This window comes from Drosophila albomicans, chromosome 2L (genome assembly GCF_009650485.2).
Source record: "Drosophila albomicans strain 15112-1751.03 chromosome 2L, ASM965048v2, whole genome shotgun sequence".
Classification (NCBI taxonomy): Eukaryota; Metazoa; Arthropoda; class Insecta; order Diptera; family Drosophilidae; genus Drosophila; species Drosophila albomicans.
In genome coordinates, this window is record NC_047628.2 from 2,263,174 (window position 1) to 2,284,669 (window position 21,496).

The 21,496-nt window shown below is 31.6% G+C and overlaps 4 protein-coding genes across 8 annotated transcripts; 2 read left to right on the top strand and 2 right to left on the bottom strand.

Moving 5' to 3' along the window:
- Positions 1 to 527: 527 nt before the first annotated feature.
- On the bottom strand, positions 528 to 1,520 carry LOC117564066 (BLOC-1-related complex subunit 8 homolog). Of its 2 annotated transcripts, XM_034242692.2 has the most exons (4): positions 1,353 to 1,520; positions 1,223 to 1,293; positions 936 to 1,169; positions 663 to 880 (listed from the first exon to the last, which is right to left on the bottom strand). In XM_034242692.2, exons 1-4 carry the CDS (start codon positions 1,390 to 1,392, stop codon positions 857 to 859), a joined length of 369 nt encoding a protein of 122 aa, XP_034098583.1. In that variant the 5' UTR covers positions 1,393 to 1,520; the 3' UTR covers positions 663 to 856. The 2 variants fall into 2 exon arrangements, with proteins under 2 accessions (XP_034098582.1, XP_034098583.1); XM_034242691.2 differs by having other exon boundaries at positions 528 to 1,169.
- A 482-nt stretch (positions 1,521 to 2,002) lies between these two features.
- Positions 2,003 to 8,225, top strand: LOC117563347 (kinesin-like protein KIF21B). Of its 3 annotated transcripts, none has more exons than XM_034241630.2 (12): positions 2,003 to 2,121; positions 2,498 to 2,615; positions 2,675 to 2,813; positions 2,874 to 3,283; positions 4,484 to 5,054; positions 5,124 to 5,472; positions 5,529 to 5,672; positions 5,731 to 5,916; positions 6,007 to 6,209; positions 6,702 to 7,672; positions 7,850 to 7,958; positions 8,021 to 8,225. In XM_034241630.2, exons 2-11 carry the CDS (start codon positions 2,560 to 2,562, stop codon positions 7,944 to 7,946), a joined length of 3,126 nt encoding a protein of 1,041 aa, XP_034097521.1. In that variant the 5' UTR covers positions 2,003 to 2,121; positions 2,498 to 2,559; the 3' UTR covers positions 7,947 to 7,958; positions 8,021 to 8,225. The 3 variants fall into 3 exon arrangements, with proteins under 3 accessions (XP_034097521.1, XP_034097520.1, XP_034097522.1); XM_034241629.2 differs by having other exon boundaries at positions 8,008 to 8,104; XM_034241631.2 differs by lacking the exon at positions 7,850 to 7,958 and having other exon boundaries at positions 2,004 to 2,121; positions 8,008 to 8,225.
- Positions 8,226 to 10,145: 1,920 nt separating this feature from the next.
- Positions 10,146 to 19,085, bottom strand: LOC117563346 (NPC intracellular cholesterol transporter 1). Its single transcript, XM_034241624.2, has 12 exons — positions 18,949 to 19,085; positions 14,913 to 15,027; positions 14,681 to 14,851; positions 14,443 to 14,596; positions 14,290 to 14,366; positions 13,965 to 14,186; positions 13,710 to 13,902; positions 13,308 to 13,627; positions 12,958 to 13,248; positions 11,516 to 12,905; positions 10,582 to 11,448; positions 10,146 to 10,508 (listed from the first exon to the last, which is right to left on the bottom strand). The coding sequence occupies exons 2-12, from the start codon at positions 14,991 to 14,993 to the stop codon at positions 10,426 to 10,428; spliced, it is 3,849 nt and encodes a 1,282-aa protein (XP_034097515.1). The 5' UTR covers positions 14,994 to 15,027; positions 18,949 to 19,085; the 3' UTR covers positions 10,146 to 10,425.
- A 353-nt stretch (positions 19,086 to 19,438) lies between these two features.
- On the top strand, positions 19,439 to 21,272 carry LOC117565541 (FUN14 domain-containing protein 2). Of its 2 annotated transcripts, none has more exons than XM_034244685.1 (4): positions 19,439 to 19,461; positions 19,624 to 19,758; positions 20,746 to 20,941; positions 21,009 to 21,272. In XM_034244685.1, the coding sequence occupies exons 1-4, from the start codon at positions 19,454 to 19,456 to the stop codon at positions 21,189 to 21,191; spliced, it is 522 nt and encodes a 173-aa protein (XP_034100576.1). In that variant the 5' UTR covers positions 19,439 to 19,453; the 3' UTR covers positions 21,192 to 21,272. The 2 variants fall into 2 exon arrangements, with proteins under 2 accessions (XP_034100576.1, XP_034100577.1); XM_034244686.1 differs by having other exon boundaries at positions 19,459 to 19,478.
- The last annotated feature ends 224 nt before the right edge of the window (positions 21,273 to 21,496 follow it).

Sequence of the window (21,496 nt, forward strand, 5' to 3'; positions counted from 1 at the left end):
ACTGATGCCAAGTGAAATTTAAAAGTTGGCGAGATTTTTGTAGACGACCGCAGAGAATGTGTTTAGTTTTGCTGAGCATGATAATGCTGAAAATTATAATAATTATGATTTCACAGATATGTAGTCTTATAATCAATGAATATATTTTAATTATATGTAAACGCATAAGAAAAACTGATTTTCCATTGAGTCTAAACCCTTGAATAATCTGGAGCCAATGTGAAGAAGCAATTACTTTAAACTAGCACAAAATTCAATTTGTTTTGATCAGAAGGGGAATTAATGAAGATTTAATAATATACCACTTCCGCATGTGACAAAAAATTCCAATAAAAAAATATATTTATTTTTCGTAGGAAAATATTTCCAAGGACCTTCCATAGTTGCAATAAAACAACTACATCAAAAAATCATATCCAGTTGAGAAGTTATTAATAAATGCTAACAAAAGTTACCTGGACCATAGTGCGGCTGTTGGCGCTTTTATGTGCGCATAGGCGCGTAAGAAAAAATACTAGAGAAACGGCTCTATTTAACTCAAATCGATTTATTTTCCGCATCTTAATAAATTCTAAAAACAAATAACTTCTTAGTCTACGTACTACTACGTAATTTGTGAGGGAAATCATTAACTATATATATATGGAATAAATTACAACGTGTAGCTATTGATAAGTTTATTTTGATTAGTATGCTATGTATATATGAGTTTGTAATTACAAAATTTTAGACATACTTCAGTGCAATGTGGTATGGGACCTTTGCAGTTCGCCTGAACTAGATTGGGAAGTTGAAGTTTCAACCCGCGCTTGGCCTGGTGCAATAATTGTTTCCATTCGTTGAGTAGTGTCCCGCATCACAACACTAAAGTCGGGTAAATCTGGAAGATCTAATGCTAGGTGGGCTGAAAATCTTTTATAAACCGAGTTTTTTACGCTGTCTCTTTTCGTCCTTTTTTTATTTTCCTCATACTTAAGTTGTTGTTTCAGAAAAATTGATGTTTTTATCATTTCCTGTATATTATGGAAATAGCTATCTGATTTTTCAATTGACTTTAAAGCTTGAACACCGTACTCCATGTCATAGCAATGTCCTTGCAAGCTGCTTTGTAAACTAAGTACTTCAGTTCGTTTCTCTAGAATTGGAGGTAGTACCTTACGAATGTGTTCCTAAAGCCATAGCATAATTTTAGATTTTTCTTTTTTTAATTAAGGATATTTACCTGAATCCGAAAAAAAGCCAGTGACGGGTCATTTGCAAAAATATGTATGTTTTCAGATATTTTTTCTGAAGCTAGGATGAAAATTACTAAGTTGGTTTCAAATAAAAATGTTGAATAGGAAAATACTTACTCTTAGTTCCTTTAAAGTTAAGTTCATTTGTTTGAGCCATAGTTCTGGCGATGAATCTCTTCTATATTATTTTTTACTAGAAACTTTCTTTTGCAGAATAGATTAAAAAAAATTTGAGCCAATTTCTTATTGTTGTGGATATGATAGAGGTGACATTTACGTTGATAACAAAACACGATAATTCTACCAATCGATATTTCAAATTTGTCGAAAACAGAGTTACTCAAAATTCATTTTTTATATTTAAAGACAACAATTTATTTATTATTGTATCCTTTCACAGTAGCATATAGCCGGTGTATTAAATGCAAGATAATTAGACAAATTAATGAATATTTTATAGAATTAAAAAAGACTACGAAGCTCGGTTTGTAAATATATATATTATGTTTTTTTAAAACAAATTTGCCCAATGTTTTCACTTACGTGAAAAGTCATGCGATTAAAGTAATGTAATTAAAGTTTGCTTACATTACGTTAGATCAGCCACACTCCAAATTTTACGTTACCTATATTTGTTCTGTGAAAAATGAAATCTATGGAAAAACCCTATAAACAATAAATATTAAAATTGTATGCTATCGATAATACAATTAATCAAATGATAGTCTGTTGACTAAAAATATCGGACATCTCTAATGTCATCATCTGTTGTCAGCTGTTAACTGTTTACATATGTAAAGACTTAAACGTACTTTTGTTTAACTGAAAATAAATATCAGGAAGCTTGTGGATATTCCAAGAGCGTGAACCTAATTAATTGTTGTGGGTATGTCATCTATAAATAATATAAACTGTAGTATATAGATATTAAGATTTGTATAAAGCTGTGTTTCTATTTTGAAGCAGCAGGTGTTTATTGGATGGTAGTCATGTTGATTGCAATATATATACATATGTTTAGGAGAATATGTCAGCAATATTTGCATGTATGATGCATATACATTTCAATTAATTATTATTTTTAATATGTGTATTCTTATTTTATATGATAAAATGACATTCAGATACCTTTTTTATATTAAGGAATTTAAGTTTAATTTCTTGGGTTTGGGTTGCATTGGAGGACGATCATTACCAACAATGCTATTTGCTAAAACAATTTGTGATTTATATTGTAAAAATATGCTCTTATTTGTTCACAGTATATCAAATCATTACTCACTTTCAATTTCGGGTATATGATTACTTGGTGTGCCAGACCATTATGTCTGCAGAAACAGATGCTATCGACAGGGATTGCTTAGTTCGCGTGGCAGTGAGGTAAGCTTAGAATTTTGCTTTTTTAATTTAAAATTTAATATTAGAATCTTGATTTAAAGGATTCGACCTCAAAACTCAAGAGAGTTGATTGACATGTGTCGGGTGTGCACTACAGTAACCCCTGGCGAACAACAAATTGTTTTGGGATCTGATAAGGCCTTTACATTTGATTATGTGTATGATGCGGACTCCAATCAGGTAAGTACATAACTAATTGCAACTATCGATGTATTAGTTTTACCATTGTCCTTCTTGCAGTGTGATATATACAGTGAATGTGTAAATCGTTTGGTTGAGGGAACCTTACATGGCTACAATGCCACGGTACTTGCTTATGGGCAAACTGGGTCAGGCAAAACATACACAATGGGAACAGGATTTGACCAGGCTTCTGGCGATCATCAACTAGGTATAATACCACGAGCAATTCGGCACATATTCGCTGGCATTGATGGAATAAAATGTGCTGATGATAATGACAGTTCGATTACAAAATCTGAATTTAGTGTGGCTGTTCAATTTATTGAGCTATACAACGAAGAGATTATCGATCTCTTAGATCCATTTAATAAAAATTCAACTTTTAAAATTCATGAAAGTGCAAGCGGGCAAATCACGATAGCAGGAGCAACTATAAAACCAATAAATGAACCACAAGATGCTCTCAAGTAAGTTTGCACTGAAATATAACAAGTAAGAAAGCTACTGTCGAGTGTTCTCGACTATAAGCTACCCTCTACCCACTTAGAATAAGCAAACAGTGCGGTAATATTCCTTAAATATACCACAAAAACAAAAGGTATCTCGAAGGCGATATTTGGTATATCGTTGAAGTAATATTTTGAAAACATACCATAGAGGTTAAAATATACCGAATTTTCAGCCAAAGCAGCTAGGATCCCGTTGCAGTGGATGTAATTTGTCATACAACAGTTTTTCCCTAATAACTACAATTTGTATCCTATCACAACCAAATTCTTAGGAATGACAAATAATATAATTACGAAAATTCGATTTTTGTCGCTTTTCGGGGGCGGAAATGGGCGTGGTAAAATTTTTAAATAAACTTGATCTGCGTGCAAACAATACAAGTGCTATCGATATTATCGAAAATTATATGTCGAAATTATATCTATCTCTTATAGCCTCTGAGGAACACCTAAATCTCAGAGATACAGACGGACGGACAGGCAAACAGACGGACATGGCTATATCGTTTAGGCAGTTGATGCTAATCAAAAACATATATATATTATGGGGTCCTTCTGCCTGTTACTTACATTTTCTGCCATTTCCTTCTACTCTATGGGTAGCGGGTATAAAAATGCATCTTCAGTTTACCAATTTTTTATTAGTGTAGTACATATATACATTGGTACAGGTATTAAGTCAATTATTAGATTTATTTTTCAGAAGGTTGCCGTGACCAACAAAAAAAATTTGTTTTCTAAGCGGTCAATGTAATCGGAATCTAATATGAGATCAGAATTCACCAGTTAATAAGACCCTCTCAGTATATTTAGCCTGTGCTATAGCGCACGACAATTATTTTACAAATTCAAAAAAAAAATTATATTTTATGAAAGAACACTTTAATACTTCCATAGTACCATAATAACATTGACTGTAACTATATATCTTAAAAAACCTTAAAATAGGGTTTCTAGTATATATTTTATGCTTTTCGTTTTTTTTTTACCCCTGTTTTGATTTTTTTTAAGAATGTAAACATGAAATATATAGTTGGTTATAAAATCATAAATCTTTAACATTTTTTAGACATTGGAAAGCAATGAAATTTTCTCATGAAAACTGCACTAATACTTCGACAATTGTTTTGTTTTTTAACTAACATTTGTTTTTTTCAGATTGCTTCAGCAAGGTGCTTTAGCACGTACAACCGCATCGACGAAAATGAATGATCTATCTTCTCGCTCTCATGCAGTGTTTACATTATTCGTACGGCGTCAGCACGTTTTGGAGTTGAAAAACAATTTTACTGATAATGAAATTGAGACTTTGACGTCCAAATTTCATTTTGTTGATTTAGCAGGCTCAGAACGGTTGAAACGAACATTAGCTACAGGAGAACGGGCACGAGAAGGGATATCAATTAACTGTGGATTGCTTGCTCTTGGGAATTGCATTTCAGCGCTGGGTGATAAGTCAAAGAGAGTTTCCCATGTGCCTTATCGCGATTCAAAATTAACAAGACTCCTACAAGATTCATTAGGAGGTAATAGTCAAACTCTTATGATTGCTTGCATATCGCCAAGTGATCGGGACTTTATGGAAACATTAAACACATTAAAGTATGCCAATCGAGCGCGCAATATTAAAAACAAAGTGCAAGTAAACCAGGATCAAAGTTCTCGAACCATTTCGTTATTGCGCAGAGATATAGCAGCCTTACAAATTGAACTTTTGGAATACAAACAGGTATGACCTTTTTAATGGAAATCCATTTAAAAAATATCTATTTATTTAAATATTAATTATTTTATTTAGGGAAAACGAGTACTCGACTCTGAAGGAAATTCTTTAATATCGGACACTTTCTATGAGAATTCTATGCTATTAGCAGATAACAAACGATTGCAGCAGCGACTTAAATCGATGCAAGAGACTATTAATATATTAACAGATAGAAATGCGCAGCTTAAATTGGAAAAACAAACTCATGAATGGTCAAAAGACAAAAACGCAGAATCGGTTGTCACCAGTTTGGTTGGAAGTTATTTAAGCGAAATAGAAAAACTGCAAGCAAAAGTAATAGAATCTGAAGATATGTGTCAGCAATTAAAAAAATTTAATTCTTCTGGAAACTCGCCGCGTGGAACTAAAAGTGCTTACGATGGTAGAATTGTACATTTTGATTACCAATAGGTTTTAATTTAAATTTTATTTATTTAGATGCTAATGCTGTTATACACTTAGCCAAGAGGGGCCTCGAAAAGGATCGTGAACTCTTAATGTCACGTTCATTACCTGGTATTCAGAATGAAAATGATCAGCACGACGATTTAGAGTCTTCCGATAGTGAAAGTGATTCGAATGGTAATTAGCTATCTTGCAAAATAATTGTATTACATTTATTATTCTTTTTTATTTATAGAAATGGAAGAAGACTTAAATGAAATAAATTCAGGCATAGAAATCAACACGAAGTTAATTGAACAACTTGAACTTTCACAGCAGAGAATACAACTTATGCGGCAACAATATGAAGAAAAATTTACAGCTTTGACTTCAAAAATTTTAAATACTCAAAAGGAAAGAGATGAAGTTTTGGCAAGCATGGGTAATTTTATGCTATTGCAATGATTGTTTTTGATTTGTTTTTTTTATTAGTTTTAGGTTAAAACGAAAAATCTATTTAATCTTTCTGCAGGTTCAGGTTCTGCAAACAATCCTAGAGACAATTTAAAATCTGTTAGATTGGAGTATGAACGTAAACTTAACGATATGAATCGGGAATTGAAAAGATTACAACAGACTCAACGGGAATATATTCGACAACAAAAGGAACTTAAAACACAAGAAGTAAAATTAAAGAACCTACGAGCGGAGCTCAATGAATTGAAATGCAGTAAAGTAAGTATTTCCCCTTTATGGACACTTAACTTTTGAACAAAGTCAAATTAGTTTTAATTATGACGAAAGCATAATAAACAGCAATAGGAATCAATAGACGAGTGGTTTTAGTATCTACTGTCAATTCCATTATAAGAATATAGATTATAACCGAGCAAATAGCCAAAATGTGGCATAAAATTTAGTATAAAAGCAAACGTCCAATAATCACTTCACTCATCAAAGTCTTTCAAATGACATATATAAATTATAACAACAAATTTATGTAGTTTGTTTGTAGATGCCATCAACAATGTTATAATATTATAAGCTGGTTATTCCTTGAATATTCCATGATGACTAGTGAACTGCCAACCGGATTCAAATATATATTTATTCCAATCATAAAGATTCCAACTCGATCAGTAATAAATATACAAATAATTCTTTGATTATATATATTAACTACTGCACGCGAAGACAATTGCATTATCAAATTTATGATTATTTCAGGTTAAATTAATAAAGAAAATATCAGAGCAAACAAGCCGTCATAAGGAGGAAAATTCGAGAAAAACCCGGGAAATTGCACAATTGCGCAAGGAACAGCGACGTCAAACGAATGCAGTGCTAACGCTGCAAGCCAAAATGAATGCAAAGGAACAAATTTTAAAAAGAAAATCCGAAGAAGTATCTGCGCTTCGAAAGAGCCAGCGGGGACTTTCATATCAAAGATCGGGAAAACAGTCCAAAACTAAAATGGATCAGATTCGCTCACCACGTCATTGTTGGGAAACTCTATCTCGTACTATACTGCACTCAGCCAGAAACAAACAACTAGTTACTCAGCTAGAAACAGAATTAGAACGCCTAGTTAAGGAAAGGGAAGAATTATCTCATGAACTAACACGTATGCAAAATACTGAAGTTCTGGAGAGAGGATCCGAATACTCTAATGAAGAGGACAATTTAAAAACAAACATTGGCTATTTACAAGAAAATATTGAACATGTTCAAAAGGCTATTATGGAATTCGAAGATGTTAAGGATCCTGCACATACTGACACAAATAAAATACAGGGTATTTTCGAAAAAATAAACACAATTGAAGAAGCTAAATATCTATTACAAAAATTAGCTGACAATGCTATTTACATGACATGCAATACATCAATGATCGAAAGCCGTATGCAGGAGCATGAAGCTTTACTTAAAGAAGCCCAACATGAAAGTGGCATACAACAACAATTATTACAATATTTTCTGTCAAATAACACCAATGTTCAGATTTCAGATCTGTTTGACTCGTTAAATCTTGATGATAAGCTTAATGTAAACAATTTCTATAGAAGCTATTCGCAAAAGTCGTTAGTCAGCAATGGGACATACGATATTCCACGGGCTGAAGCATTAGAATTTCGGTCCCTTACCGATGAACCCTACAACAAGAGTAGATGCTCGTCACCCAACACAACACTTGAAACGTAAGGCAAAATCAATATATTTTCCTCCTATCTTGATTTTTAATTTTTTCAAAAATTCATTGAATGATTGTTATTTTCCATTTATTTGCATTTTGACTTATTTATCTATTTTAAATTTTGTACACTATGTAATTTGCTGTAAAATTAAGAATTTTATATGTTTTTCTATCACGCAAGAAAATCTGGAATGATCACAATTCGATTAACAAAAAATGAAACTTATTCAACAATCAACCAATTATTTGAAACAGTGTGCAAGATTACGGATTTTTAAGATGCACTAAAAGTTGGTATTTCACATTTTTAATAATATCATTATTATATTTAAATATTAGCTCTTCCGACAAGAGTCCCAAAGTGCGCGGGCGCACAGCAAGACGACAGGATTTGCTTTTTGGAGATACTGGGTTTCCGAAGTAACAACAATAGCACATGAAGCTACATATATGAAATTAAGTAATGCGGATAATTGGAATTGACAATAAATGTGAAAGAGTTTGCTTTGTTAATATTTACAAATAAATAATATTATATTAATTTCTTATTAATGTTATATTAATGTTCTTATTGTGAAATCTAAGGGAATTCGTAAAACCTATACAAAGACTGGTAGCCCCTTGTATCTAAGATATATAAATTGCCAATTCATATTTTCTTATTATTTAATAGCAAATAAGAGAAAATTATAATGGCTTCACTACATAACCTTCAATGCTCATTACACTTTATCAATTTTTCAAATTATTTATTGTATTAGTTTATTTCTCTGTTAACAGTCCTCCAAAACATGGTTATGGTAACGTATCGTTGACCACGCAGATTACCTTAAGAAATCAATTAAGTGCAAAGTCAGAACTCTACAGTTATTGAGCCATCAATTATCACCATTTTTTCTCTGCGGTGCTTCATCCACTTACCATATTTGTTTGTATTACAAAAAAATTAAAAAGAGACATTAAATCGACTGCTTCCTAAAAATATTTTATTAAATCTTTGTAGTGATTCAGCAGTACTATGATAATAAACAAGTGAGAAATCTGCAGTCGAGTGTACTCGACTGTAAGATACCCGCAGAAATACTACAAATATGTCAAACTGTATATTTGGTATTATATGGGTCTACAATCAAGACATACTATACAATGCAAGATATACCAGATTGCCAGTCGAAAAACTAAGACCCATACAAAAGTATTTCTCTAATAACTTTAATCTGATCGCAGAAAAAAAATCAGGACAAAGACAATCATGCAAATGCTGTGATAAAAAATTTAGAAGTTAAGTTAAGAAATTCTTGTGTATCTGAAAAATCGCCTACTTACTATTGCTCTTAGTATCTTTGGCTGCGAATCTGGTATATTTTGTACTCTATGGTATATTTTTATGTAGTATATATTGTTTTAGCATATCTTAAGAATACCGCACTGTTTTATTCACTTTTATTCAAAATGGATAGTGGGAATCTCACAGTCGAACAAACTCCACTGTAGCTTTCTTGTTTTTTATTCATTTACTTAATAATGTGTATTGATTTCAATGTTCATTAAGTATATACATATGTACATATATGTATATATAAAATTAATTTACATTGTACATACATATATATATATAATTAATGTACATTATATATACATACATATGTATATATATTCTAAAAATTTCCATATTCATGCTGTAACATTCGTCTTTTGAGGCACCATATCTTTATAATTTCTGTACAACAGTCAAGGAATTTTTAATCAGCAATTGCTAAATTATGGGATATCCAATGAGTGTACATTTTGTGTACAGTGAAAATTAAATACATTGAGATATACATAGAACAAGAGTAAATTTTGTTTACAGTTCAACTCTATATTTCAGAAGATCTAATGTAGAAGACTATCTCTGCCGATCTTTCACTATCAGTTTGTGCACCGTGGCATCGATATTTTTTTGCACAACAATCGATTTCACGGAACTCGTCGGCGACCGAACTAAAAGTATGTTTAAATTCACTATACCAGCGATGTATGAAGGATTTTGGTACCTTACTGCTACACAAGGAACTCGGCACCATCCGATAATTTACATACATATGTATGTCGAAAATTGTGCAAAGTAATCCGATATAAATCTAGAAACTTTATTTAAAAACTATGCCAAACTTTTTATACCCGTTACCCATAGGGTAGAAGGGTATTAAAACTTTGTACCGGCATTATGTATATGTACATACATAATTATGTATGTATATTCCATATATATTCCTTATCAAAATCAACAGCCAAGACGCTATAGCCGTGTCCGTCTCTCCGTACGAATTATTTGATCTCAGGGAATCTGGTATATATGTACTCATTAAATAATTTCAGCAATTTTTTCATGTTGGTCTTATTTAATACAAATTTCTCCAAATTACTTATTTTGTCAATGCCCCTTACTATGAATGTGTTAAATTTTTTGTCTTAAAATATAAATATAAATAAAATGTATTTTTTTGTAATTCTTTATTAGCGTGTAATACCTATGTACATATGTAAATATCGGTTAAAAATTATCACACCCTCAGCCAGTTTACATGTACATTTTAAGAAGAAAACAAAAACTAAACAACTCAATGGTGTTACAAAAGATTCTTTTAAATGTCTATCAACAAAAATATTTTAATAATACAATTTCTGACAAAATGTCATGACCTAATTTGATTTTTAACAATTTTGAATTGATACAGAATTTGTATAACTTTTAAAAAATGTCTTTAACTAAAATTATCTAACCCCCGATAAAGATGTTTCCTGTTCACCATTGTCTTGGTGGTGAGATTCAAGCCGTGCATTATTTTGAGGTGCACCTGAAATATGAGTTAGAAATCGTCAATATAAATATTTTCATAATTGGAAATATGTAATTAAATATTCATTTACCAATGTAACTTAAAAGCACAGGCAGAAAGATAAGCCCGTGAGTTGCTCCGATTACAACAATTCCAAAATACATACGGAAATAAAATACTTGAAAAATTTGACTTTTCGCAAAAGCTAACACTAATATTCCTGCAAATTTAGTAAGCGTTATGCCTGAAAATATCGAGCTACCCATTTTAGACAAGCTATCAGCTGCTCTAGTTACTTGAGTGAGCTCCTTTGAAAGAGCAAAACTGTGCACAAGATGCGAACAAAACTCAACAGAAATTCCTACAGCCATAACAAGGTTGACCAAGGAAACAGCATTTAAGGAGATATTCCAGTAATACATAAGGCCTCCAAGGTTAACGACTATCATTGTTATAGTGATTATTACAACAAGAGCGGAATGTATATCGAAGCCCATTAAAATAAATGTTACTATAAAAATGGAAAGTATTGAGATGCCCATGCTTTGTAATGTATCTGACCACATGGTTAAATATTGTTCGTAGAACACATAGAATACTGAATAAGGAAATACTTCGACTTGCAATGCCAAGTCCATTGGTAGTCCGTCAGAAATTAAGTTGTGTTGTAACATTTGCGTAATGTTAGCAGATATCTTTCTGGCCGATTCTAAAGCTAAGAAATAGTCAGACGATGTTTTCAATATTGAATGGTATGCCATAAAATATGAAGACTCCACATTAAGAGAGTTGTTATTATAATTATAACGCACTGCTGTACTATACGCAGCATGACCTGCCTTAACACAGATGTCATCAGGATTGTCCTTCAAGAAAAATGGTAGATATTTTCCAAAATCATGCTCACTCGGTCGTTGGAAATGATTTTTGGTTATATTGCATTTCGTACAGGAAGTATCTAAAAAGATGTAAAATTTATGTTTAAGTCAAACTTAAATAATAAGTACTTAAAAAAAATAATTTACCTGTGTGCGGACAGAAGCTGCCATTGTCCGAATTATACTTGCAACAAGATGAAGAGAAAGACCAATCAAAATAATCGTCCATCCAACTTGATGCAGGACGAGCAATATAAGTTAAGTTTGACCTTCGGCTGGCCAAATATATCTGTGTTAAAACACTGTCATCATTGCAATATCGTCCAGAGCATACCAAGTTCTGATTGGAACTATTTGCAAAATCAATATCCCCCTTAAGTACAAAATATACGGGGGGACCAATATTAAGGTGTTCATTTAAAGATTGAAAATAATGCAAAACAAAACTATCTTCGGGCATTGCCAATTCCTGATCAAGACCTATATCAATTTTTGGAACAATAGCTATGCTAACACAGAGCCAGGCAAAAAATATAATCATTATAAACGCCCTCACAGTCTTTTTCATCAGAAATGGAACATAGGCACCTCTAAAAAATTTATATAAAAGACCTTCATTAGTGTACATATTGTCTGATTTTTTACATTTCACAAAACAACATATATCTAGACGATTTTCTTCTTTTCGTTTTATATCTAAAGTGAACAATCCAACAAAACACGTGATTTGCAAAATAAAGTCAATTAGTAGAGCTACTCCCGCATACAATGCAAATGCCTTTACCGCTGGCATATCAGATAGACCACCAAGAAAGAAGCAACAGCTTTCACTTATAGATGTCAAAAGCATGCTTGGACCTACGCGACCTAGGACACGTCCTACCTGTTGTTCCGTTGTCTCATTAGTTCTGCGCTGATCTCTTTGATAAGTCTGCACAAGAATAAATATATTATCAACTCCGACGGCCAACACCAAAAATGGTATTACCTCAACAATAATTAGAGTTGCTGGTAAGCCTATGTATCCAAATACTCCAACAGATGAAGATACGGACGCCAAGACAATAATAACCCCGCCTATACCCAGAGTTATCTTACTATCAATTAGAGATCTTTTAAGCTCTTGGACATGTCCTAGAGATATTGCTATGTAAATGAACATGATAATATATGATACTAAAATGGTTAATACGTCTGACTGCGATTCTCTATTCAATTCATCCTCAATAGATCGCTCGCTTGTGAATGCAATGTCCATTGATTCACTCTTGTTATTCTTAATATAGTTAACCATAAACTCAACAAAGTACTTTTCCCATTCCAATGCTTGAACTAACTGGCTTTTATCATGATGGTTTTTAACCAAAAATGTTAAAATTATCGCATCAGCAAGCTCATATTTAGTGCTCCCTGTTAGCTGATCACCAGGTTTTAAGAAGCCGCCTAAAGCAATAGCAGGATCCACGGGTCCACCGTAAGCAGCTAAACACAAGTATGGATTGCTCATGCACTGGTACATTTCATCTAAGTAGGTAACCTGAAAATGTACAAACATGTTTAAGGAATACACAAATTTTGTCAATTCTTACATTATATCCATTATCCTCATCATTATCGTTTAATCTATCTCTATCATCATTAAAATAACCCCATATAGATTGCACAACACAATCAGAAGGCATAACAGTACTGTCTTCATCCTTCAGGGGTGCAAAGCATATATTATTTAAGGATGTACCATTTGCGTTGAGATTCTGTATTTGTTCTTGCAAGTCCAAGACGCTAAGAAGAAAATTCTTATCAAAAATTGGACCAAACTTGATTGGTCCATTTGAAGTGTTGTGAATAATGTATGGCAAATCCACGGCTTTGATTATAACCTAAAATTACATAGGTTAAGTGATATACACTATGAAATTACATATATTTTTTTACTCACTTGTTCTATTCTATAAAAAGGTTCAAACTTTGAATCGAAGAATTCTCTTTCCATTCTCGACTTGGAAGAAGGTGATGCCCAAAGTTTGACAGGATCCGTTGTTATTTGTACAAACGTTATACCATATCCAAGAACTGCTACTACTACCACGCCTCCAAGCAAAGTTATCCACGGATAACTTGCAAAAAAAGTACCCCATCTTGTAAAAAAGTTTTCCAAGAAGAATTCTGTACGTGCACCAAGTTTTTCAAAATATCTTGGTTCCTGTTTATACATTGAATCATCTGTTACTCCATCATTACCAATATGAAAATCTTCATCTAAAAGAATATTTATTTGAATAACAATAATCATAGGAATACTAATTTGCAAACAATTATACATATAATTAATATACTTTACCATTTATTGAGTCCTTTGTAAATAGAAATGATCCCATTAGGAATACAAGAGATCCAACAGAAAATACCACCGTCATTATAACAGCAAAAGCATCAAATCCGGCAATTTTAAACTGAGGTGGTGTAATCGGCTCATCGGGAGCTAGAGGACATGACAAATCGCAATCTGAACAAGAACATGCAGGAAGTTCGCTCTGAAGGAAAATTGTAACTCATTTTAAGCTCTTAACAAGATTACCTTAATTTAATTACTCACATTAATAGCTTTATTGCAAGGAGTTGTTTTAGGATTAAGAGGGGTGAATCCATCCATTGAGGAGTTTGTCGGACTTTGCTTATATGTGATTTGAAAAGGAGCATATATATTAATATGTTTGTCGCCCATAAAAGTAAACCATTTAGTAGGACTGCAACGTGAGGCCGGATATGAACCACACATTAGGTCCAACGCTAATTGACCTGTTTGGGGCACCGATACCTAAAGTATATATATATATATATATATATGTACATATATTCCATACATATATAAATATGATATTATTTGACGTATTACTTCATTTGACATACAAAGAACTAACCTGAGAGCACGACTTATAAGTTTTGTTAACATATTCTTCTGTTATGTGTAAATCTAAAGATGTGATGTATGGTACACCTAAAATTACAAATAAGTAAACCGGGAAAATAATTAAACATAAATTACAAGCCTCGAAAGGATTAAGAAAGCATACCATTATTAATTTCCGTTGAAACAATTTTAGCAAATTCGGATTGAACTGGAGAGCATGTAAATTCGCAAATATGGCGAACTAAATTTACCATACACGATGGACATCTATCAAGAATAGCAGCTGCTAATTTGACATTATCATTTAATATTTTCATCTAGAATATAAAATGTTTTTGAAATATATACATATAGGAATACAAAATATATTTATTTATGATAAAAAACTAGGTATCAAATACCTGATCAGTGTCACAGCAAAAATTCTTTTCGTTATTTTCAAGTAAAAAACCACATCTTTCTTTTATCAGTTTTAGCCCTTCATCAGACATAGGTTTGGCGGTGCCATTGTAGGGACAATATTGATGATGATTAAGACTATCAGTATTACATACACCGTACCATACACAGTCCTGAAAGTTGGGTAATTATTAGACTAAGTACATGCACAATTTTATACTTAAAGTAACTCACCTGCTTAGATAATTCAAATAGCGAAAGTAGGACAACTATGAAAATTTTCACTCCAGGTGAAGTACTTTGTATCACAATCATCTTGTAGTAGATTATAATAACTTATTTACCATATCTGTAAGAATGAATATAAAAACCAAACTTTATTATATTAACATACATTTCCAGTTTCCTTCGGAATTTAAAATTTAAACCGATGTTTAATTTAAAAGGCTAGCTGAACATTCACCAAAATCTCGAAAACCAAACTACAAACATGAAAATAAAAAAAAATGTTGAAAAGTACTTTGTTTATTGTTCTCAGATATATTTTTATATACCCATAAGGGTATTTAAATAATACAAATTTAAATTTAATTAATTTTCCATTAAATATTTAAACAATTTATTTATTAAATAATCCATTACATTATGTACTAAAAAAGCAACATTATAATATCAAAATAATAATATGATTTGACGAAAGAACAATTTCTATTTTTATCGGTTTACATTTCGTAGTTAACCTGCAATCTCGCTCAGGTACAGCTTCATAAGTTTGTATCATACTGTACAAAAGTGAGTTTCAAATCACATACTATTTCTGTGCCATGAAATTTTGAATACTCTACTGAAACCCACTATAGAAACTATAGTGTTTGTGATTCCTGAAAATGTTGGTTACGATCAAATAATTTAGAAGTCATTCAAGAAATATAACCACCTACACAGTCAACAACCTTGAGCTTTCTTAAACAATTTCAAACCATTGGTGCTAATGATATTAAAAATTTTAAGAAGATTGAACAAATGGCTTTGTCCGCCATTTAAAAAGCAAGTAAGAAAGCTAAAATCGAGAGCGCTTGACTGTAAGATACCCACTGCCCATTTTGAATAAAACCAAATTAATAAACCGCAAAAATACTAAAACAAGTAAGAAGGCCACTCGAGTGTGCTCGACTGTGAGATACCCGCTATATTGCGGTATTATTCTCAAAATATACAAAAATACAAAAAATACACAAAAATGAGTATATCAATCAAATACATAGATGACAATGAATATACTGGTTACAGCTAAAGCAACCAAGACCCTAGAAAAGTAGTGGCGAAAGTATTCCTTAATGATTTCCACAAATAATTTAGAAGTGATCGCAACCAAATATCAGGAATCACAAATACTATTACTATTGTATACACTAGAATTGCGCTTGTTATTCGTTTTATTTGATATTTTGCGGGGGCGGAAGTGTGCGTGGCAAGAAGATTGAACAAACTTGATCTGCGTGCAAACATAATAAAGCAAGTAAAAAAAGCTATAAATCGAGACTAAGCGCAGTGACTCAAAACATACACACTGACGGACATGGCTTGATCGTCTCGGCAAATTGATGCCGCAAGAAAATACTATTTTATAGTCGGAGGCCACTCGAGTGTGCTCGACTGTGAGATCCTGCCGCTATAGTTACGGTATTATTAGCAAAATATACCCCTATGGGTAACAGAATATAAAAATAAGTAAGAAAGCTACAGTCGCGTGTGCTCGACTGTGAGATACCCGCTACCCATTTTGAATAAAATAAAAAATTTGCGGTATTATTCTCAAAATATATCGAATATACTGCAAAAATACTATACTATAGTACCGCATACCAAGCGTACCATAGATTTACAATATACGATATTGTACCAGCATTAAAAATATACTAAGACGGCTAGTAAGTAGGCAGACTGTTGCCCATACAAAAGTATTTCTTTAATACTTCGGCGTTATCTGATCGCATACAAATTTTCAGGAATCATGACTTATACAATTATTGTATATATCTTTAAAATTACGCTTGTTATTCGATTTTATTGATTTGCGGGAGCGGAAGTGGGCGTGGCAAAAGTTTGAAACAAACGTGATCTGCGTGCAAACATAACAAAGGCTGTCAAATTAGAGCTCTATCTCTTAGTCTCTGAGATCCAGTGTTTCACACGGATCGTCTCGGCTGTTGACGCTGATCAAGAATATATATACTTTATAGGGTAGATGCCTCCTTCTACCTGTTACATACATTTCCTGCCGGCACAACGTTATAATATCCTTCTACCCTATGGGTAGCGGGTATATTTAAGTATGGGTTATTTTCATAGCTCTGGATTGACTCTATATTTATATCTAAGGTTTTACGAACTTTTTCTGTGTTACGATAAATGCATAAATAATAAACATAAATAATAAAATACAAATAATAAAAAATACAATATAGCCTGCTTAAATATGAATTGGTTTCAATAGATTGTAAGAATGTAAAGTTTTGTGCAGAAAAGCCAATACTCAAATAAATTAAGTCCAATTAATACATACACACAAGTATAGACATACATATGTACATTTATACACACGATCAATCATCTTGCTAATAATTTGATTTAAAATTGGACCAAAACCCTTCTATCCACTCAAGTTGAAAAAACGAATACCTTATATAATTTGAAATCTATACAGATAATTGGTTGACAATATCCAAACATAATAGATTATTGTATTATTATTGTATAATTTTGGGTATATCTAAGCGATAAAGGCGTGTTCTCATTTGTTAATAACATACAAAAGTAAAACAAAATTATCAACATAATTAGCGAATATATGACTGTCTAGCACACTTAACTGTAACTTTCACACATGGTTTAATAAATGTTTTACAGTCTCAACTGTCCAAAATCAATGAAAAAGAATTTTGTTTGGTATAAAACACATTTTGATTTTGAAAACTAATTTTTTATTGATTCGTAGATACATTGCAGTTAGTAAGGTATGGATTGATATAGCACTTAAAATGTTTATTTAAGGCTTGAATGATAATGAGCTTGTTAGCGTATATATTAAGCTTGACGTAAAGAGAAAAATTAATCATATATGGGTTGTAAAATCAAAGACATGATAAGAAATTTTAAGCCCTTGCCTAATTTATCATATTTATTTGTTGTAAGATACTTTTTAAATATCTTACAGCAATAGAAAATTTAAAATTATTATAAGGTTGCGTCTATTTTTAAAACAGTATCAAAAGAATTCCACAAATAACAAGTTTTTAGAGTTGCAACAATTTTAATTTACCTATAGAAAATATATTTCAAGTTAAAGTTAATTTCTAAAAAAAAAACATAGTATAGATTTTATTTGGAGATGGGTATACATACGATTTGATAAAAATTTGTAAAATAAGAATTGTACATTTTTAGCCTTGGTTAAACTAATTACAAAGTTTCACATTTTTAGAAATGTATTTCCACCAATTTTTTGGCAATTATAAACAAAGTTAATGATGCTTATAGTGGAAAAACAAAGTGAGTCTGTAATTTAATTTTTTTTAAGTGCCGATCATTAAAAAAAGAATATTAAAGCACTGACTATTCTACCTTTCAAGACTTTACTAACGGGAATATCACTTACATACCATTCATTTGACTATTGTCTTCTATTATTCACTTTCTTTTGAACGAGCAAACGGATTAACCGGTTGTGATGTGACGGCAAGATCAAATGGGACATTGGCGATGGGGAAACCAATCCAAGAATGATTTATAGATTCAGTGATCAGCCATTGAGTGTTATATAGATTCATACATATGTGCATCTCTATAACCTTTTTATCCCCTTATCAATTTCCATTGGAATAACAATGTGATCATTTATATTTACATATGTACATATGTAAATATATTGCAAGCACATACGTTCAGAAAAACATTTGTAGTTACAGACTGCTAAATGAGTCATATACATATATAAATATGTTTGCATGTCGATATTTTTGTATATAGCACTACAATGTTATCATTTTAAGCCAAACGACAATCGGATGTTGGTATGAATGTATGTACACATTATATGTATGTACATACATATACATACGGTTGAATATCCAAACAAAGGAAAGAAAGATTTGCACTGTGTATTTGTGTTGTGTAGTGTGTAACTATGCACATAATAAGTGTATGAATGTATGCATACATGTACATGTACAAAGAAAATTTAGTAGGCAGGAATAACTACAATACCTACGAGATGATTTTAAGATTTTTACTATTAGAGTTCACAAATTTAATATTTTATATAGGCACCTAATGGCGTTGAAATAATGCGACTTAAACCTTTTGACTTATTCAACTTGTTGGTTAATTATATTGTTAGAGATGAAACTTGTATCATGACAGATACTTTTCAGCGTGGCCATAAGTTAATTTCGAAAATATACTATATTTTGTAAATAAATATACCAGGCCGACAATTTGTTGTTGTAATTACTAATGATAAAGAATATTAATAATGCCCTGTTTCCACAGTCAGTCTATATTTTCACATTTAATCGAGTCCCGTTTTGCTGCTTCCACAAAAAAAAAAAATTGGAAACGGAAAAAACTTGAGTGTGTCCGTTCTGACTTAGAACAGTTGACCAGAACGTAAACGAACGTTAACCACTACTTTATAAATAAGTGAGCGATCAAAATCATCGAAATATTGAAGCAGAATGACTTATAAAAATCAATAGAATCAGAAATATAAAGTAATGGCGAGGTAACAGGCAAAATGAGGTATAGATTGTTAGTTGTTTGATAAATGGAATCAAAAATTATGGAATTTATTTTATTGTCCAATACAATAACTATCGATATCAATTTAGCTATCGACTGTATTCTAAAATTTGTCATATCAATCTTTTCGTTTGAACTATCGCAGTTGTCGTCATTCTCAACAAACAAATTTCAAGGAATTGAAGATGGACGGGGCCTCGAAGTTTGTAAAAGGAGTATTAGGCGATATAAGCAGCCGTTCGGCTTATTCTCAAATGCTGATTGGCGTTACATCAGGATGGTACGAATAATTTATTTGCTAAATCTGCTATAAACATATAAATAGTCAAACATACCTGCATACATATGTATAAATGTATGTATGGGATGCGTAATGCATCTATGTTTGAACTCATGCGAATGTACAAAAGTATACACCGAATATTCGATACATATAAAAGTAATCCTTTTTATATTACCTCCATTTAAATATTTTATTTATATTCACAATTTAATGCACAAGATAAACGTTTTTACACAATTATTTCAAAATTTAATTATTTTATATGTTTTGTATTTCTTAAAATCTTAAAGAAGTAGTATGTGTATAGTTTATGTATGAACAGTACATACTACATTTGTATTTCACTGGATTAGTACATTCAACTTTATATCAATGAAGTAAAGAATGTAAGAATAAGCAAGATTTGTTTCAACTGTAAAGTCTTTTTCGACAATTTCGTTTTCCTATAAAGCATATTTAATAAATTGTTACGTAATAATTGTCTTACTATCACAAACCGACTACAATTGAGTGAAGGCGTTTTAGGTAAACCATATATATATGTACAAATGTAGATCGGTTACCGTTCAGATAAGATCTTAACTGCAACTCTTTAGTAATGCGTCTATTTAAGGCTTGTAATTGATGACAACTTCGCGTGTTTTTCTTATTCCTCAATTAATGTCAGGCAACATAGCCAATCTATATGGATAAATTGGTTCTTAGAATTAATGCCGACAGTTCATCGCCATTGAAACTTTGATTATAACAACTGTCATATATAGTACACTTGTATCAAATCCAATGTACGGATTTGTGTTTTTTGGTACATTAAAGGAATACATTTTTATCAATATGGAAATTTTCGAAGGCTATTCTTTCGTTTTTAATATACATTATTTATGGAAAAAATAATTGTACATTTAAAAGCAAATATTGGCACACATGATTTTTGTGTTGATAGTAGTTAATTTTAAAACTAATAACATACTATTGATTATATAGGGCGACCGGCTACACGACGATGAAGTTTGGAAAGTTTGCTGCTTTTGCAATTGGTGGTAGTATTATCTTAATAGAAATTGCACACCAGGAGGGATTCATCAAAATTGACTGGCCAAAGTTAACTAGAGGTGTCGATAAAATAGCTGAGAAAATGGAATCTTCAATATCTGGCAAAGATCCTAATTGGATGGATAAGGTTAGCAAATTCTCTCAATACACATACATATGTATATTAGATAACACTAATAAGTATTTATTTTCAGACGGAGAGATTTGTTGATCGTAAACTCGATAAAGCAGAAAGTCAATTAAGAGGAAAGGCTATGAAAGTAAAGAAGTGGTACGCTAAATATATTGGAGATGAAGATGGGCCAAAAATAAATGATCTTCACATTTTCTTAACCGCATTCGTTGGAGGAATAGCATTAGGTGTTGCCTCAGGCTAAATAAATAATTTATTATGTATTGTATGTAAGCAAAGACAAAAACTTCTAATCGAATTGAAAATAAAAATTATATCTCAAGTATTATTCAGTTATTTATGTTGTCATCGTAGCAAGTGCGTAAATGCTAGATTTTATACAAGGTTGGTTTTCTAGTGAATATCTAGTGAAATCATAATGTGACTTATGCGTAAAATTTAAAAGCCATAATAAATAAATATATACGTTCAAACTAAATTTCTAAAATCAAATTTAAATATTTGACAAAAAAAAGCTTGTAATTCTATTAGGTGGACTTCCTTTTCCTT

What these genes read in the sequence shown, in the direction of transcription:
- LOC117564066 (XM_034242691.2), bottom strand. Translation starts at nt 1,392, where the DNA reads ATGGCTCAAACAAATGAACTTAACTTTAAAGGAACTAAGA. An exon ending in TAACTTTAAAGGAACTAAGA is followed by an intron (nt 1,294 to 1,352) that starts GTAAGTATTTTC and finishes TTTTCATCCTAG; the next exon opens with CTTCAGAAAAAATATCTGAA. An exon ending in TGGCTTTTTTTCGGATTCAG is followed by an intron (nt 1,170 to 1,222) that starts GTAAATATCCTT and finishes CTATGGCTTTAG; the next exon opens with GAACACATTCGTAAGGTACT.
- LOC117563346 (XM_034241624.2), bottom strand. Translation starts at nt 14,993, where the DNA reads ATGATTGTGATACAAAGTACTTCACCTGGAGTGAAAATTTTCATAGTT. An exon ending in CTTATAAGTCGTGCTCTCAG is followed by an intron (nt 14,187 to 14,289) that starts GTTAGTTCTTTG and finishes TATATACTTTAG; the next exon opens with GTATCGGTGCCCCAAACAGG. An exon ending in TACAAAGGACTCAATAAATG is followed by an intron (nt 13,628 to 13,709) that starts GTAAAGTATATT and finishes ATATTCTTTTAG; the next exon opens with ATGAAGATTTTCATATTGGT.
- LOC117565541 (XM_034244685.1), top strand. An exon ending in ATTGGCGTTACATCAGGATG is followed by an intron (nt 19,759 to 20,745) that starts GTACGAATAATT and finishes TTGATTATATAG; the next exon opens with GGCGACCGGCTACACGACGA. An exon ending in ATCCTAATTGGATGGATAAG is followed by an intron (nt 20,942 to 21,008) that starts GTTAGCAAATTC and finishes ATTTATTTTCAG; the next exon opens with ACGGAGAGATTTGTTGATCG.
- LOC117563347 (XM_034241630.2), top strand. Translation starts at nt 2,560, where the DNA reads ATGTCTGCAGAAACAGATGCTATCGACAGGGATTGCTTAGTTCGCGTG. An exon ending in GAACCACAAGATGCTCTCAA is followed by an intron (nt 3,284 to 4,483) that starts GTAAGTTTGCAC and finishes TGTTTTTTTCAG; the next exon opens with ATTGCTTCAGCAAGGTGCTT. An exon ending in TGAAGTTTTGGCAAGCATGG is followed by an intron (nt 5,917 to 6,006) that starts GTAATTTTATGC and finishes ATCTTTCTGCAG; the next exon opens with GTTCAGGTTCTGCAAACAAT.